A 16,560-nucleotide genomic window follows, 5' to 3' on the forward strand; every position below is an offset into this window, starting at 1 on the left:
ATCTTTTTAATTACTTAAAATTAATTAATAAAAGTACAAATTCAGTGAAGGCATTTAAAACGGAAATTCAAATTTTTATACGGACGTGACATCAAAGTACGGACTTGTCAAATTTGTTGACATACTGTATGATATTAATTACTTACATTTTATATGGTATTTCATTAAATTATACTATTTTCTACGGCTTTTTATTAGAAAGCTTAATAATATCGAGTGTAAATTCTGTGTTGTAAATTGATTTTTTTAAAGTGTAAATTATACATTGAACTGTCACCAATTGACAGATCACGTACTTATACGTCATCAACAGAGAGCGCCAAAAAACTGAGTTTAAATATCTCAAAATTATAATGTATTTTAAATATTTTTTTTACACTTAAATACAGCATTTTTAAGCAGTATTTATATTTTTTACTTTGTTATAACGGTGTAAACAATGAATTAAAAATATAAAAAAATACATGAATATTCCCTATTATAAAAATATTTTAGAACTTTGTAAAAACTAATAAAACTCTTTAACATTTTCAAGTTTCCCAGTAATGTGGTAGCCATGTTGAATTTCAACGATAATCTAATCATTAAACTTGATAATTCCCTGCAAGGATATGGTGACTGATTAGATTATTGTTGTTTCAATTTTGGTGGCCAGGAGCGGATTTATGCGTAGGCGAAGTAGGCCTGTGCCTACGGCGGCAAAAAATTTGTTTCAATTATTAAAAAGTTTTTTGTTTTATAAAAATGTAAAAATGTGAATTTTTTTCAATTTTAGTCAATTTTGCGTGAATGTGTATTTTGGCTATAATGTGTATTGAAGTTGAAACTTTGCTACAAGTTGATCTAAACAAAATCATCGATACATTTGCTGTTGAAAAAGTCTGGCGTAAAAAAGTACATTGAAATAATTGAAAAATGAATTGTTTTTTGTTTGTTTTGTAAACCTTACTTATGATTTAAAAGTTATTTCATTTTTATTATATTAAATATTTTTCAATTTCCAAATAAATAAAACAGATTTTTGTGTGAAAAAAGGCGGCCCTTTGATGCCTGCCTATGGGCGGCAAATTCGTAAATCCGCTCCTGTTGGTGACTGTGAATTTATAAAGTGAGAGATCAATTTGAAATTTTATATTAAGATTTTTAAATGATTTCGTTGACATACAATATTTTAAATCACATTTTAAGCGTTTCCAGCACTTTTTTGTTCATTCCAAACACGTAGCAGTTCATTTGTATCCTCATATCCATGCGATGCAACAACAAAACGATAATTATACACTGTATATTGTTTTTTATAAAAATAAAATTCCTCACAATGGAACGGTTCGATATCAGCTTTCATTGCAACAATTCCCAAATAAATATCATCAAAACGAAAATGTTTTGTATAAAAGCTCGCATAATACATATCAAATAAAGCTTCTTTTGATAATATAAACGCTCCTGCTGTAACATACGGTGGCCACATATTATATGGATATTCATCTAACGTAATATACCATTTACTTGATTTATGTCGATGTGGTGATGATATAAAGACGTAACCAGCGAACATACGTACTTCACTAGGTAATTCAAAATCAAACACTTGTCGTTTTAATCGTGATATTATCAAATTACTTAAATTGTTCATTTTATTGTCGTTGTCGAGGTCAGTTAGTTCTTTGGTATTTAAATGTTGGCTATCATTACTTAAATGTAAGTTTACATTTCGCTTAATTCTGTTTTGTCTTTGTAACACGTAAATTGGTTCCAATAAATAATCGGGATAATGTGTAGGATTTCGAACAAATCTGAGAACATTTTTTGTTGATACATACATATCGTCATCAACAAACATATAAAATTTCGATAATGGACAATAATTCACAGCCCATTTAAATCCAATCATTGTTTTGATTGTATTATTGAAATAAGTATCATAAAAATCACCTTGAACAATATCACGAAAACGTTGCGATTCCTTTGAGATTCTTTCTTGTAAATGACTATCATGTTGTGTGCCTAATATAAATACTGTACGAATTATCACATCAGAAAAACGATTTTCATAACCCCATGATTTTCGTATTGCTAATCTTCGATCAAAATGATCTATTGCTGATTTCACAATATAAACTAATCGTGGTCGTATATATTTATTATACGAGTCCGTACATTTTTTCTCACAGTTACTAATAAATGAATAATTATAAAAATTAATTGGTGGAATGTCTACTTTTTCATGTTGCCGTAATTGTTGAATTGATTGATGGATATCCCCATGATAAGGATAATTGAATTCTTTATAATAATCTTTTTCAAATAAATGCACAAATATTCCAAAGTATTCTATAATAAATATAAGTATTGTACCACCTAATATATATTTTATACATCGTGCTCGTTTATTATAAAAATGTGGACGCATTTTTTTTTTTTTTTTTTTTTTGGTTATGTTTAATTTATTAAAAATATTACACTCAATTTATTACATTGTCATTTTTTAAAAGCTTTTTTATGAACGACATTTTCAAATATAATTGAATTATCATATTGATTTATTTTAAATTTAATTAGGATGTTGGAAACTTTTTAAAAGTTATCTGTCAAATTCCCGTCAGTAGTTTGTGGTTTTGTTAATCATTTAAATAAAATAAAAACAAAGACATGTAAATATTAGTGAAACATATGAAAGAGAGAAAAAAAACATTTGTATAATTCAAACATGTGGTGCCACAATCATGTATGCGGTAAATTAATGAAGTAAAAGATGTCTATAACTGACGTACTAAATAAGCATCATACTTTACTAAATTTGTTTTAATTACTTACAAATTTTAAAAAATATAAATAAAAAATACTTTTATATAATTATGTTTTAATTGATAAACAATTAATATTTGATTGTGTTTAGTTGAAATTTGTAACAAAATAATGTGACAAGTGTAATTTAAACAGCCATGTTTTCAATTTTTATAACATTTTATCGAGTATCAATGATGGCCTCATTTCTGTTTTTCATTCAAAATTGATTCATGTGCATATTTTAGACGTGTGGGATACAGTTTACGATTACATAGAGATAAAATGGATTCAAATGATCGAGGTAAGTTCGTTTTGTTTTTCGATGTTATGTCATTTTTTCAGGTTTGACACAGATCAACCAGAGGGCAATGGCAGTGTCAGGGTCGACTTGAACTAGTTCAGTGACCGCAATTCAATTTTTTTGCGATAACAAATTGGTATATTGATATTATCAATTAGTTAAAATTAGTCTTTAAAAATATTTTTACTCATGTTTTTAATTTCTTTTGCCACCTCTCAAATTACTAAATTTTTAAAAAATATATTTCGCAAAGAAATTTTATATATTTCGAGAAAATTATAAAATGAATAGTTTGTAAGATTCATAACTAAAAATTTTAAGTTAATAAATTTTCATTAATTGGCGGCTAGTTGTACTATTTACTTGTTTACTTGTAAATAATGAAATTAAAGGTATGTGTGCGAAGTGCGCAAGTCGAACGACAGGTGTCTCTAGTACATATATCGTTTTTTTTTTTAATTTACAACTGACACTAATTTTATATATCAGTTTTACTTTCAATTTTTAAATAGTTTGTAGTATTATGCAACATTCTTAAAATTTTTAGGTCGTTGAATTCTTATGTATTAGTAATATAGTTTCAAATGAAAGACTAAAGACAAAGATAGGTAAGTATTAATTAGGCTTGACCATGTGGGAGTTGAACAAATATTGTTGGGATAGGACTATACGTATTTATGCGCATGTGCAACCTCATTTGATATCAATATAGAACAATGTTGGTAAATATTTTTGAATTTTGTTGTTGAGTTATAAATAAAAAATATAAAAAAATTATTATTGCATTTATAAAAAATATTTTAAGATGCTATTTTTAATGCATCTAATGTTTAAAAATATAATTTAATATTTAGGTTAATGTATCGGATGTGAATTTCAACTGCATGTTACCGAATTTAGTTTTGTTATTTGAATCAACGTGGTAATTGAAAACTCATGCTTTGTTACTTATAGAATCCTAGAAATTCACCTAGAAATTGAAAATAATAGTGTAAAATGTTTTTCTTTGTTTATATTATCCATAACACGTGATCTGTCTATTGATTATCAGTTATATGTTTTATTGTCAACATGTGGGTCTTTTTTTATAAAATTAGGATTGAGGAAGCATTTAGGATGTTTAAGAGGAGAGTAAGGCGGTATATTTGTAAAAGTAAAAGTTTAATTTTAATATTTCAACCACAAAAAAATTAACCCAATCAATTGGGGTTTTTTTTTTGTTAGTTTGGTACTTTTACAAAGTGTCTGTACAGCTCAAATAATGTGATAAGTCGATTGAGTCACTTATTATTTGGGTGCTTAATAGAGCGAGTATTTTACTTAGGCAAAACGCAGTCGGAAAATATTAATTTTAGTTCATAAAATAACAAGATGAATTTTAAAATTCAATTCAAATTTTTCAGTTTTTATACCATGTATATATGAAATATACATAGTATATTAATTTTAGTCCCAAGTTTGTAACGCTTAAAAATAATGATGCTAGGAAAAAAATTTTGTCATAGGTGTTCATAAAATCACCTAATTAGTCCATTTCCGTTTGTCCGTCCGTCCGTCCGTCTGTGGACACGATAACTCAAAAACGAAAAAAGATATCGAGATGAAAGATATCACAGCGTACTCAGGACGTAAAAAGTGAGGTCTAGTTCGTAAATGAGCATCATAGGTCAATTGGGTCTTGGGTCCGTAGGACCCATCTTGTAAACCGTTAGAGATAGAACAAAAGTTTAAATGTAAAAAATGTTCCTTATCAAAAATTAAACAACTTTTGTTTGAAACATTTTTTCGTAAACATCACTGTTTACCCGTGAGGGCGCCAATTAGGCGAAAATTTTATAATATGTACTATACTTGATTATCAGTTATGGATGTGTCACATGTTTGTATGTGTAATGTGATAAAGAAATCAACACTGACTATGCATGGTATTTCAACAATTAACTCAGTCAATTGTTTGTTTTCACTTTTTTAAATCTGTTTTTTAACACCATGGAATTGTAGATACCATGTTATTACGTCATACGGCTACGTAAACTAAAAACTTTAAATCATAAACAATTATACAAAATATCAGCAGATTTGTTTACACAGCCAACTGACGTTATGACGAGCCAACGATTTTCTACGTTTTCCTACAAATTTTTGAAATTTATTCGAAATTTATGCATTTTAGAGAAAAAATAGATTGGTACAAAGTTCTTGGGCGTAAAATTTCTGATCCATTGTATATATAAACTTTTTCTTATCTTTCATATTTTCTGAAAAATCTACATCAATGTACAATTTTCCGTGTTTTTGGTGTTTTTTTGTTTAACTTTAATTTTATTGTTAAACCTCTCGTAACTTAAATTTTTAGGAACCCATTAGTATGTTTTGTGAAGGGACAAATATTGTATTTGAAAAGATTCGCGAATGCTAATGCGAATGATTTTCTCAAATATTAACTTTCAAGTGAAGCGCTCGAAAATTGTTATGTGTTAAGTTAATACATATAATTCTTCATTAAAAGCGTAAAAGAGTCCGTCGTATAAGTTCATTAAAAACAAACCGTATAAGTCCATAAAAGATCATAGAGATATTAAGGCCATGGAGGTGTAAAAACATAAGAAACGCAAAAAAATGAATTATTGACCACAGAGAAAGAAACAGAACTGATAGGCGTTTATACGTTTGCACATACTGGTCTTAAAATTTTATCTTTTCTGTATCTCTGTCTTATCGAAGACAGCTATTAGATCTGGCCTCTTTCTACTACGTCAACCGTTTAGGCAGCGACTCTATGGCTCTATGGTCTTAATATCTCTGTGTTAAAAACACACCCGCGTATAAGGCCATTAAAAGCAAACTTCATTTTCTTTTGATTTGAGGTTAGTTTATTATAATTTAATTAGCCAAACAGTCAAAAAATGTGATATGAGAAAAGCACATATTAGTGTTGTTTGGATTTATTTTACAATTTATGATCCCGTAAGTTTTTTATCCAAATACAAATAAAAGAAGTGAAAACAAACAATTGACTGAGATAACTGTTGAAATACCAAGTATAGATAGTGTTGATTACTCTGCCATATTACACTATTACACATACATACATGTCACACATATATAACTGATATTCTCATATAATACATACAATACAATTTGCGCATAAGTTGCGCTTTCACGGGTAAACAGTGATTTTTACGAAAAAATGTTTCAAACAGAAGTTTATTTTTTATAAGAAAAATTTTTTACATGTAAACTTTTGTTCTATCTCTAACGGTTTACAAGATGGGGTCCTACGGACCCAATTGATCTATGTTGCTCATTTACGAACTCTACCTCACTTTTTACGTCCTCAGCACGCTATAAAAATTTCAGCTTGATATCTCTTCGTTTTTGAGTAATCGTGATGACAGACGGACAGACGACAGACAGACAGACAGACAACCGGAAATGGGCTAATTGGGTGATTCTATGAACACCTATATCAAAATTTTGTTCGCAGCATCAATATTTTTAAGCGTTACAAACTTGGGACTAAACTTAAAATACTACCTATGTATATTTCATATATACATGGTATAAATACTTACAATAAAAGTTCATAATAGTTTATTATAGTCGTATATGGTCGTATCAGTTCGACGAAAACGACCTCGTGTTTAAAAAAATACATAAACATCAACATAATCTCCCAACATTTTATTATATTAATATTATACTTATTACTGAGTGCTTTGACTGATTATAATAATTATTTTTTAAAGCACTTCTTGCATATCACCACTTTAAATGATAAAATAATCCAATGCATAAATATTTTTCAGCTCACTACTGATAATTTGCAATGCATAGAAGCAGCTTTTAGTACAATTGATCTTTACATGCAATTTTTTTTTTATTAATCAATATACTATACAAGGTGTTCTGTTATTGATAGCAGAAAATAATACCAGTAAATTAAGCTTATCAAGACTAATGGAAAAGCTCTTTACCAACTTTCGATCTGAGGCCTGATTCGGGAGATGTAGCTATGGGAAAAATAGAAAGATTTATAAATTCACAGACCTAACAAATTCATTATATTAGTAGATGCCACTTTAGAATATAGAGGGGACTATCATAAAACAATAATTGATTGTAAATTGTTTTAATTCAAAATAGATCAACTGGGTCATGGGTCCATAGGACTCACTTTTTAAACTGTAAACCGTATAGAATCAAAATTCAAATCCAAATTTCCTTATTTAAATTAAAAAAACTTTAGTTTGAAACATCTCTTCGTAAATTTTGCTTTCCCGTGGAGTCCAAATTAGGGAAAAAACTAAAGTTGGTTGTTATTTTCTCAAATTATATCTCAAATATCCCGTATTTTTACGCCTATTATGGTAAAAGATTGAAAGTGTTGAATTAAGATACAGTAAATTTTGTACTACAAATAGTAGGTACTCTTAGTAAGAATTATTTATCCTTAGCCTTTATTCAAAATTTGGAGTTTTAATTATTGCAAGAATTTTCAATAACAAAAATTATTCTTAAATTAAGTCTTATAAGACCAAGACTGACTCCAATTCACTAGTTGACACAGTTATAAAATTACTAGCTGTTACCCGCCCGCTTTGCTGGGCAACATCCCCACTTGCACCCCTCCCTCCACATTTCCTTGCGTTGGATAACAGTTTTGTAATGTACACGTCATGCTCTTTTATTTGATATCCCACTTAAGTATATTTGTAAATATTCGATAATTCCTTCCCACTTTCTCGCTACACCTTTCTACCCTCCGAAGGTTAAAAAAATCTTCTAAATGTAATTTAAAACATTCTGACCAAGTTTTGAACTATTAAAAGCCATAATTGAAAAATATGAATTTTTTATTCATGAACACCCCCGCAACCCCCCTTGTGGGTGGAATTTCGTAAAATCCGTTCTTAGCTGACCTCTACTTGGCAAAAGGAATATTCCTGCCAAATTTCAAGTCTCTAGGTCTTATAGTTCCAGAGATATCGTGATGAGTGACTATCTATCTATATCTATAGAAAGTCTCCTATATATATAAGATATTTAAACAAGTGAAAACAATTAACTGAGTTAATTGTTGAAATACCATGCATAGACAGTGTTGATTACTCACATCACATTACACATACATACATGTCACACATACGTAACTGATATCCCCATATAATAAAAACTATATAATTTACGCCTAATTTGTGCCCTTACGGATAAACAGTGATGTTATCAAAAAAATGTTTCAAACAAAAGTTGTTTATTTTTTGATAAGGAAGATTTTATACATTTAAACCTTTGTTCTATCTCTAACGGTTTACAAGATGGATCCTACGGACCCATAGGTCATGACCCAATTGACCTATGTTGTCATTTACGAACTCGACCTCACTTTTTACGTCCTGAGTACGCTGTAAAAATTTTAGCTCGATATCTTTTCGTTTTTGAGTTACCGTGTTGGCAGGCAGACGGACAGACAACCGGAAATGGACTAATTAGGTGATTTTATAAACATCTATACCAAAATTTTGTTCATAGCATCAATATTTTTAAGCGTTACAAACTTGTGACTAAACTTAGTATACCTTTTATATTACATATATGCATGGTATAAAAATAATTATTGAATGATGGCACTGTTTTTGTTTTATCGTTGCAATTATTTTTTTAACTAAATAAATAAAAAGGATACTTATCTAAAGGACATTGATCCTTATTGAGTAGATAATGTGATTATCTTTGCTAGCACATTTTCTTTAACGATAAGATAATTGTATATATTTTTAATTTATCCGTTTTATTAAGGATGTACGAACGCCAGGGTAATTTTGGATAAAGGGCTTGATTTTTTTGAAGATAAGTCGGACTAAGTCTAAATCAATTCTGAAAATTTCAGTGGGGAGATGGTTTGCCCGATTATTTAAATAAATAAGTGACTTCAGAAATAGGCATATTTAATAGTATATTGATTATATGTTTTCATAGATTTCTCCTAAACTAGTCGGTGGAAATTAAAAGAAAGCTATTTAAATTAAAGTTAAAACCTTAATAAATTATTGAAAGCAAAAAAAATATTCGTTGTGTCCGACTAATTAAGGATGTATAAGCACGGTGGTGAGGACACAAATTAAAAAAAAATGTTTTTTCAATTTTGATGGTAAATTATATTATAACTCGATAATGTAAGACGAAAAATAAGACTCCAATTTTTCGATATCTTGAGTAATTTTCAAAATATCGAAAATTTTGTTTAAGGTGGTTGTCTTTGTACAATATTGTAAAAATAGTGTACTACATCATACAGCAGTGGTATGTACGTATAGATATGCTTAGCACACTCAAATAAGTATTAATTTTAACATGCTTTTAACTCGACCATCCATTTATCACGTATTCTGTATGATAATAGCATGATAATAAACATCTGTAATTCTGTATATAATAGACATCTCTCTTACACTACTTATACTCTAAATATAATTGTTTCTGTTATACAAAATATTATTAATTTAAATAACTTTGAGTGACTATATCTCAAGAATGAAGCGGTCAATTGTTTTGGTTTTTTTTTTTAAACTCACAAATTCATGAATGATCAGTTAGTTTTTTGAAAACATCTTAAATCGCGTTTTTTTTCTAGAATAATAAAAAACTTAAAAACACAACAAAACGTAACCTTTCCTATGCTCTCCATGTTAATTATCCGAACTTTAATTGTATTTAACTCGAGTTAGAGGCGGTCAATCGACTTCAAATTTTATTGGTTAATGTATTATTATATTCCTAATAATTATACACAAATTTAGAATTTTCTGTCGAAAAATTTTATTATTATTTTTCGTCTACATCCATGAAGTTAAAACAAAATTCATTCAACTACAAATCTAAACTTGCCTTGACGCTCGTATTACCTTTATATTATTAATTTTATTAATTTATCCGTTTTATTAATATTAAAAAAAGAAAATTAAGTTTGTGTTTTGCCCTTCGTGTAAACTCCCTTTCTATTATGATAAACCTCGAAAGAATTTAGCCTTTAAAAAAATCCATAGCAAATAAAATATTAAATTTCATCTCGGCTGTGAATTTTTAAGTAAAGAAAAGCTCAGCCATGTCCATGTTTGGTGTCATATTGACGCACAGTGAAAAACCACATAATTTTAATTAAATTAACAAAGAATAAGACACATGCATATAGAATATGTTGATAAGTAATGTAAGATTATTTTATTAATTATTAAGTTCATTTTCATCAATTATCGTAATGATGTGAGTGCATCAAACAAGGTTAAATTAATTAAATGAATAATGTGTAGCAATAATGATAATCATTTTAAATTCGATCAAATGCGAACAAAGAGTGCATCATTTACGATTGTTATTGTAATTGATCGATTTTTAACAAAATGCAAATTATAACAAGTAAAAACAAACAACTGACTGAGTTAATTATTGAAATATCATGTATAGAAGTATAGACAGTGTTGATTACTCTGTCACATTACACATTCATAAATGTCACACATATATAACTGACATTCCCATCTAATACATACAATTTGCGCTCTCACAGGTAAACAGTGATGTTTACGAAAAAAAAATATCTAACAAAAGTTGTTTATTTTTTTATAAGAAACATTTTTTACATTTAAACATTTTTTCTACCTCTAACGGTTTATAAGATGGGTCTTAAGGAACCAAGACCTAATTGACCTATGTCGCTCATTTACGAACTCGACCTCCCTTTTTACGTCCTAAGCATGCTATATATTTCAGCTTGATATCTCGTCGTTTTTGAGTAATTGTGATGACAGACGGGCAGACAGACGACAGGCAGACCGAGAGACAACCGGAAATAGATTACTTAGATGATTTTATGAACACGTATACCAAAATTTTTTTCATCATCATTATTAAGCGTTACAAACTTGGGACTAAACTTAGTATACCTTGCTATATTTCATATACATGGTATAATAGCTTTTGTGGGTGAATAAATCCAACCAAGTAGAAATAATATTTGAATTTTTCGAATAATTCAAAAATTTTAATATTCTTGACGATAATCGAAATACAGTCTCGATAATCAGGACCCTGGTAAAAATCAGGGTTCTTCGGATTACTGGGAGTATATAGAAAAATTTATTTATATACGTAGACAGTTATTGATCATTTCAAAAGTGTCCACTTTTATTAACTCTTGACTTGATGTGATTATTGTTCTGAGTGAAAACACGTCGATTTAAATATCGAGGGGGGAATTCAAAAATGGTACCTAGAGAATTTTAAGTTTCACCCCTTCGCACCTAGGCATCCCAACTTTAAATTTCAAATGGCATCCCCTACCTCTTTATATATCATTTGAAAGGGCATAAAATTTTTATCCATGATAAAAAAATGAAATCGATCGATTGATTCGATTTATTAAATTGATTACACAGAGGACTACACAGATTTAATGTCCCCATTATAAATGTCGCTATGAATCTAACATTTCCTGTTAGAAGTATTTTTCTCAATAAAACTGATTTTCGAATTTAGAGCATATGTCAAGTAAAAAAAAAAAACAGACTGTATTTGAATGAAGTAGGTAATAAAACACTATAGTTCGACCTCTCATCTCGAAAAGGTTGTAATAAAACAACAGCTATACTTATATTTTATAAATAAATTAAAAAATGTGCAAATATCACGCGATAATAATATATTATTATATTATGTTTTCAAAAATAGATTTTACATCAAGTTTATCTAATTTATTATTTAGATTCATTATCGTTTTCATCGTGATTCAGGTGATGTGTCGTATTTATATTTCCGTGATGGAATAATCTACCACACTCTTCACAATACAATAAATGAAATATATTTTAAACAAGTGAAAATAAATAATTGACTGAGTTAATTGTTGAAATACCATGTATAGACAGTGTTGATTACTCTATCACATTATACATACATAAATGTCATACATATATAACTGATATAGCCATAATATACATACTACACAATTTGCGCTCTCACGGGTAAACAGTGATGTTTACAAAAGTTGTTTATTTTTTTATAAGGAACGTTTTTTTTAATTTAAACTTTTGTTCTATTTTTAACGGTTTACAAGATGGACCAACGGTCCCAAGACCCTATTGACCTATGTTGCTAATTTACGAACTTGACCTCACTTTTTGCGTCCTTAGCACGCTATAAAAATTTCAGCTTGATATTTCTTTTTGTTTTTCAGTTATCATGATGACCGACGGACAGACGATAGACAGACAGACAACCGGGAATGGACTATTTAGGTGCTTTTATGAACACCTATACCAAAATTTTGTTCATAGCATCAATATTTTTAAGCATTACAAACTTGGGACTACACTTAGTATACCTTGATATATTTCATACAGATAAAAAACCTGAATTCCACTTCTAACAAACACTTTTGATAATTGTAGAGAGCTTTACTTTGTGGAACTCTCTAATTAGGATTTTGAAAAATAAAACTTCCAATTTACTTTGCTTAAAGTCCACTATATTTTAATAATAAAGTGGACTAATCAAGTTAAATTAGAAGTTTTTTTTCTTCAAAATCCTAAGCCCGAGTGGTATTAGAATAAAAAATTTTTTGTAAAACAATTTCATGGACGATTCTAAACTTCGTGTCAAAGTTTGCATAACATTTGTCTCCTATTCAATCTTCCAGAATAGGGACAAGCCTACGATCACAAAGTCAAATTACCTTTCAAATGAAACCAAAAAAATTAAAATCGGTTTAGGCGCTACGATGCTACAGACAGACACACACATAGACACACACATATAGTGGTCAAACTTATAACATTCCTTTTTTTAGTTCCTTAAGGGTAAACAGTGATGTTTACAAAAAAATGTTTCAAACAAAAGTTGTTTATTTTTTTATTAGGAACGTTTTTTTACATTCAAACTTATTCTATCTTTAACGGTTTACAAGACCCAAGACCCAATTGACCTATGTTACTCACTTACGAACTCGACCTCACTTTTTACGTCCTAAGCACGCTATAAAAATTTCAGCTGTATATCTCTTTTTGTTTTTGAATTATCATGATGACCGACGGACAGAAAACCGGAAATGGACTATTTAGGTGATTTTATGAACACCTATACCAAAATTTTAGAATATTTAATTTGTTGTAAAACAATTTCTAGACGATTCTAAACTTCGTGTCAAAGTTTGCATAATATTTGTCTCCTATTCAATCTTTCAGAACAGGGACAAGCCACCGATCACAAAGTTAAATTACCTTTCGAATGAAACCAAAAATCTAAAATCGGTTTAGGCGCTACGACGCCACAGACAGACACACACAGATAGCGGACAAACTTATAACACCCCTTTTTCTAGTTCGTTAAACATATATCAAAATTTCTGACATAGACGAATAAATAAAAACAGTTTCTTCAAATTAAAAAAGAACTCTCAATTTTTCTTGATTGAAATTATTATTTAAAAAAAATTGATACTAAAAAGCAAAACAATCATTCATTGTTTTTTTCATTTGAAGATAATAAATAAAATAGTACGTATTATATTATTATAAATGAATAATAATAATAATTATTCACCTTGACCTATCACATTGATGCATGTTCTTTGGCGGGATTGTCGCGACAACAGCATCTTCCATGACCGTTGTATAGTTGTGCTGCGATTATATTATAAAGTCATGTATTTTACCATAATAATAATAATAATAATATAGTTTTAATATAAGTTCACATTTCTTCTGCGTGGTATGTGTGCGCTTGTCTGCCTATTCTTATGTGCATATTTGCTTCTCTTACCTATTATTATGTGCATATTTGCACAATAACGTAATAAATATGCATATGAAAGGGAAAATGTAGTATCTGGCATCTATTTAAATATAGCAATGCAAATAGAGGGAATATTCATGAAATTTAAATTTGATCCAAACTTTATTGGCTGGACATTTCAACTAAACCATTATTTTAGTAATAATATCTTTTCAATTACTTAATATTAATTAATAAAAGTGAAAAAAGTGAGAGATCAATACAAACACTGACTTACACTAATTTCTAGCATTGTACGCAACTCACTTCGTAGAGATAGTATCAAATTTGTTATTTCAATTTTCGGTATGAAAATCATACATTTTTAGAATGTAAATAAAAAGGCAAATAAAATAAGTGATAAATTTTATATTGTACAATTCGTGCAGGCAATTAAACCTGGGCAAACCCAGACTAATTGAACTTCTACATGAAAAACGTGTATAAATGCCATATTTTTATTTTTAACGTTTAAAAGAAAATTGACTATTCGAAACCCACATTTATTCTGGCTATACGCTATTACGAAAGTGTAATAAAATCCTAATGGATCATAAAATATTATCGTAGATATATGTTTTTTTTTGTACAATAATGTAGACACTACTCGTATAGAGAGGGATAATGTTATTTATCTGTAATAGCAGTGTCCTTTTTATTTACACTCAGCTTACTATACCGATGCAAAAAGAACAAACTTTACATATTTATTCAACGATCGGACAAATTAAAATATAGCCACTTTTCAAGTCTAGTCATTTTATGAATATCGTTCAACTAAACAAACTCAAGCAATTCGTTGAGTGCGTAGTTATGGTAGGGACAATAAAATCAATGCCAGCGCTTCTAGTGAAAATTTTGGCGATAAAGGGCGCTGTTATGACTAATTTGCAATTCTGTACATGTTAATGTTATAGAAAATGTCAAATTAAAATTATTGAAAAACAGTAATTAATTAAACTTAAGGCATTAAAAATTGTGAAAATAAGAATTCAAATTTCATAAATATTATTTTTCAAATGTAAATTACCATAATTATTTATTCCTTACTTTGGATACCATTTATTATCGTTTCCCTGGTTAGGATTACAAGATCGAAAAGTACATTTCAAATTGAGATTGCCACGCGCTTTCTTCAAATCGAAAAGTAGAGTCTACCGAGCATGTGCATTCAATTTCGTTACGTAAGCGTTAACTATAAAGTGGATTTATTAATTAATTATTTCAAGAATTTGAAGTTTTCTTTTTTGTGATGTAAATATACTTTTTTATTGTTTTATCAGAGCTTATGTACTTATGTATGGATTGATTAGCCCAAAAGGGCATATCAAATAAATGAATACAGTAGAACTCCAATTATCCGAACTCCGACTATCCGAATCGCCGATTATCCGAATCACTTTCAGAAAAAAATTTGTCCAAAAAAAGTCTAAGTGCGCTATTATTCTTCCCCCCGCGAAGCCAGTTTTGCCGGCCTCGGAACTGCTTTGAAGTGGATGGAGCGTCAGCCCGAGTGTGACCACTTGCAACTGCTCACCGTCAAGCGAATGCGTGACCTGGCTGCCCGAAAACGGATGAAGACCGCAAAACAGCTTACATTGACGGAGATGTTTAAAAAACAATGATTTTTATTTCTAAACTTGTACATAAGTACATTTTATTTATATTTAAAACATGTGAAAATATCATGTTTCTTTCATTTAATTCAATAAAAAAATAGTGTAATATCAAAACGTAGCTTTTTTTCTCTCCAATGGCAATTTTTTTTAAAAAACTCCGATTATCCGAATATTTGATTATCCGAATGGGTCCCGGTCCCCATTAATTCGGATAATTGGAGTTCTACTGTAAATAAAAAAAAATAATAAAGTGGATCCTATATTTGTGAGTTTGAAATATTTTTTAATTTGATCAATTTATTCTACTATGCACTATTCGCACCGTGCGTGAGTTTTATAGGAGGCGTTTCCATGGTAACGATACACTACTTTAAATATAGAATTGTATGGATGCATATATAATTGTATGGATTGCATTTATGGCTTACATTTATGGCTTACATTTTTTTTAAACATCACTGTTTATCCGTGAGGGCACAAATTAGGACAAAACTTTGGTGTCTATTTTCTTCAAAACTATAAAAGATAGTTAGTTGAAAATTTGCAGGTAGCTTCAACTTTTGATCTTAAACACTTCCAATTTTTAAAAATAATGCAAACACTTTCTATACAGGGTATGACAACATTTAACTCAATCAATTGTATTTTTCATTTGATTCTTTTAGGTTTGATTTAATACAGTCAAGTAACACAATCGGTTTTTTTTGATTTTTTTTTTTGAATATAATATGGCGCCAAAAATAGGTCATTATAATTTGTTTAATTTTAATAATCACTCCCACTTTCACAAGTAAGGCGAATCTGATGACACCACTCAAGTTAAAATTCATCAAGCCGTTTAGGCTAAAGATCGTGCCAAATAAATATACATACATACATACATACACTCAAAAAACTTAACCCTCTTTCTAGCGTAGTCGGGTAATAACAAAATTTCACTTACGTTTTTTTAGTGAGGTAAAAAAAAAGAAAAACGTGGAAAATTATCTGGATATAACTTAGGTGGGCGTATTTTTTTAACAA

At 29.1% G+C, this 16,560-nt stretch overlaps 2 protein-coding genes across 2 annotated transcripts in view; one reads left to right on the forward strand and one right to left on the reverse strand.

Moving 5' to 3' along the window:
* Positions 1–1,034: 1,034 nt before the first annotated feature.
* On the reverse strand, positions 1,035–2,712 carry LOC123292799 (beta-1,3-galactosyltransferase brn). The gene is made up of 2 exons (XM_044873517.1): positions 2,694–2,712; positions 1,035–2,361 (listed from the first exon to the last, which is right to left on the reverse strand). The coding sequence occupies exons 1-2, from the start codon at positions 2,710–2,712 to the stop codon at positions 1,184–1,186; spliced, it is 1,197 nt and encodes a 398-aa protein (XP_044729452.1). The 3' UTR covers positions 1,035–1,183.
* A 210-nt stretch (positions 2,713–2,922) lies between these two features.
* Positions 2,923–16,560, forward strand: part of LOC123290556 (retinoic acid receptor RXR-alpha-B) — a 148,871-nt gene continuing 135,233 nt past the window's right edge. Inside the window, exon 1 of the mRNA XM_044870778.1 lies at positions 2,923–3,091. Within this exon, the coding sequence (XP_044726713.1) occupies positions 3,073–3,091 (19 nt within the window). The 5' untranslated portion in view covers positions 2,923–3,072. The remainder of the gene's footprint in view (positions 3,092–16,560) is intronic.

Source organism: Chrysoperla carnea, chromosome 1, assembly GCF_905475395.1.
Source record: "Chrysoperla carnea chromosome 1, inChrCarn1.1, whole genome shotgun sequence".
Classification (NCBI taxonomy): Eukaryota; Metazoa; Arthropoda; class Insecta; order Neuroptera; family Chrysopidae; genus Chrysoperla; species Chrysoperla carnea.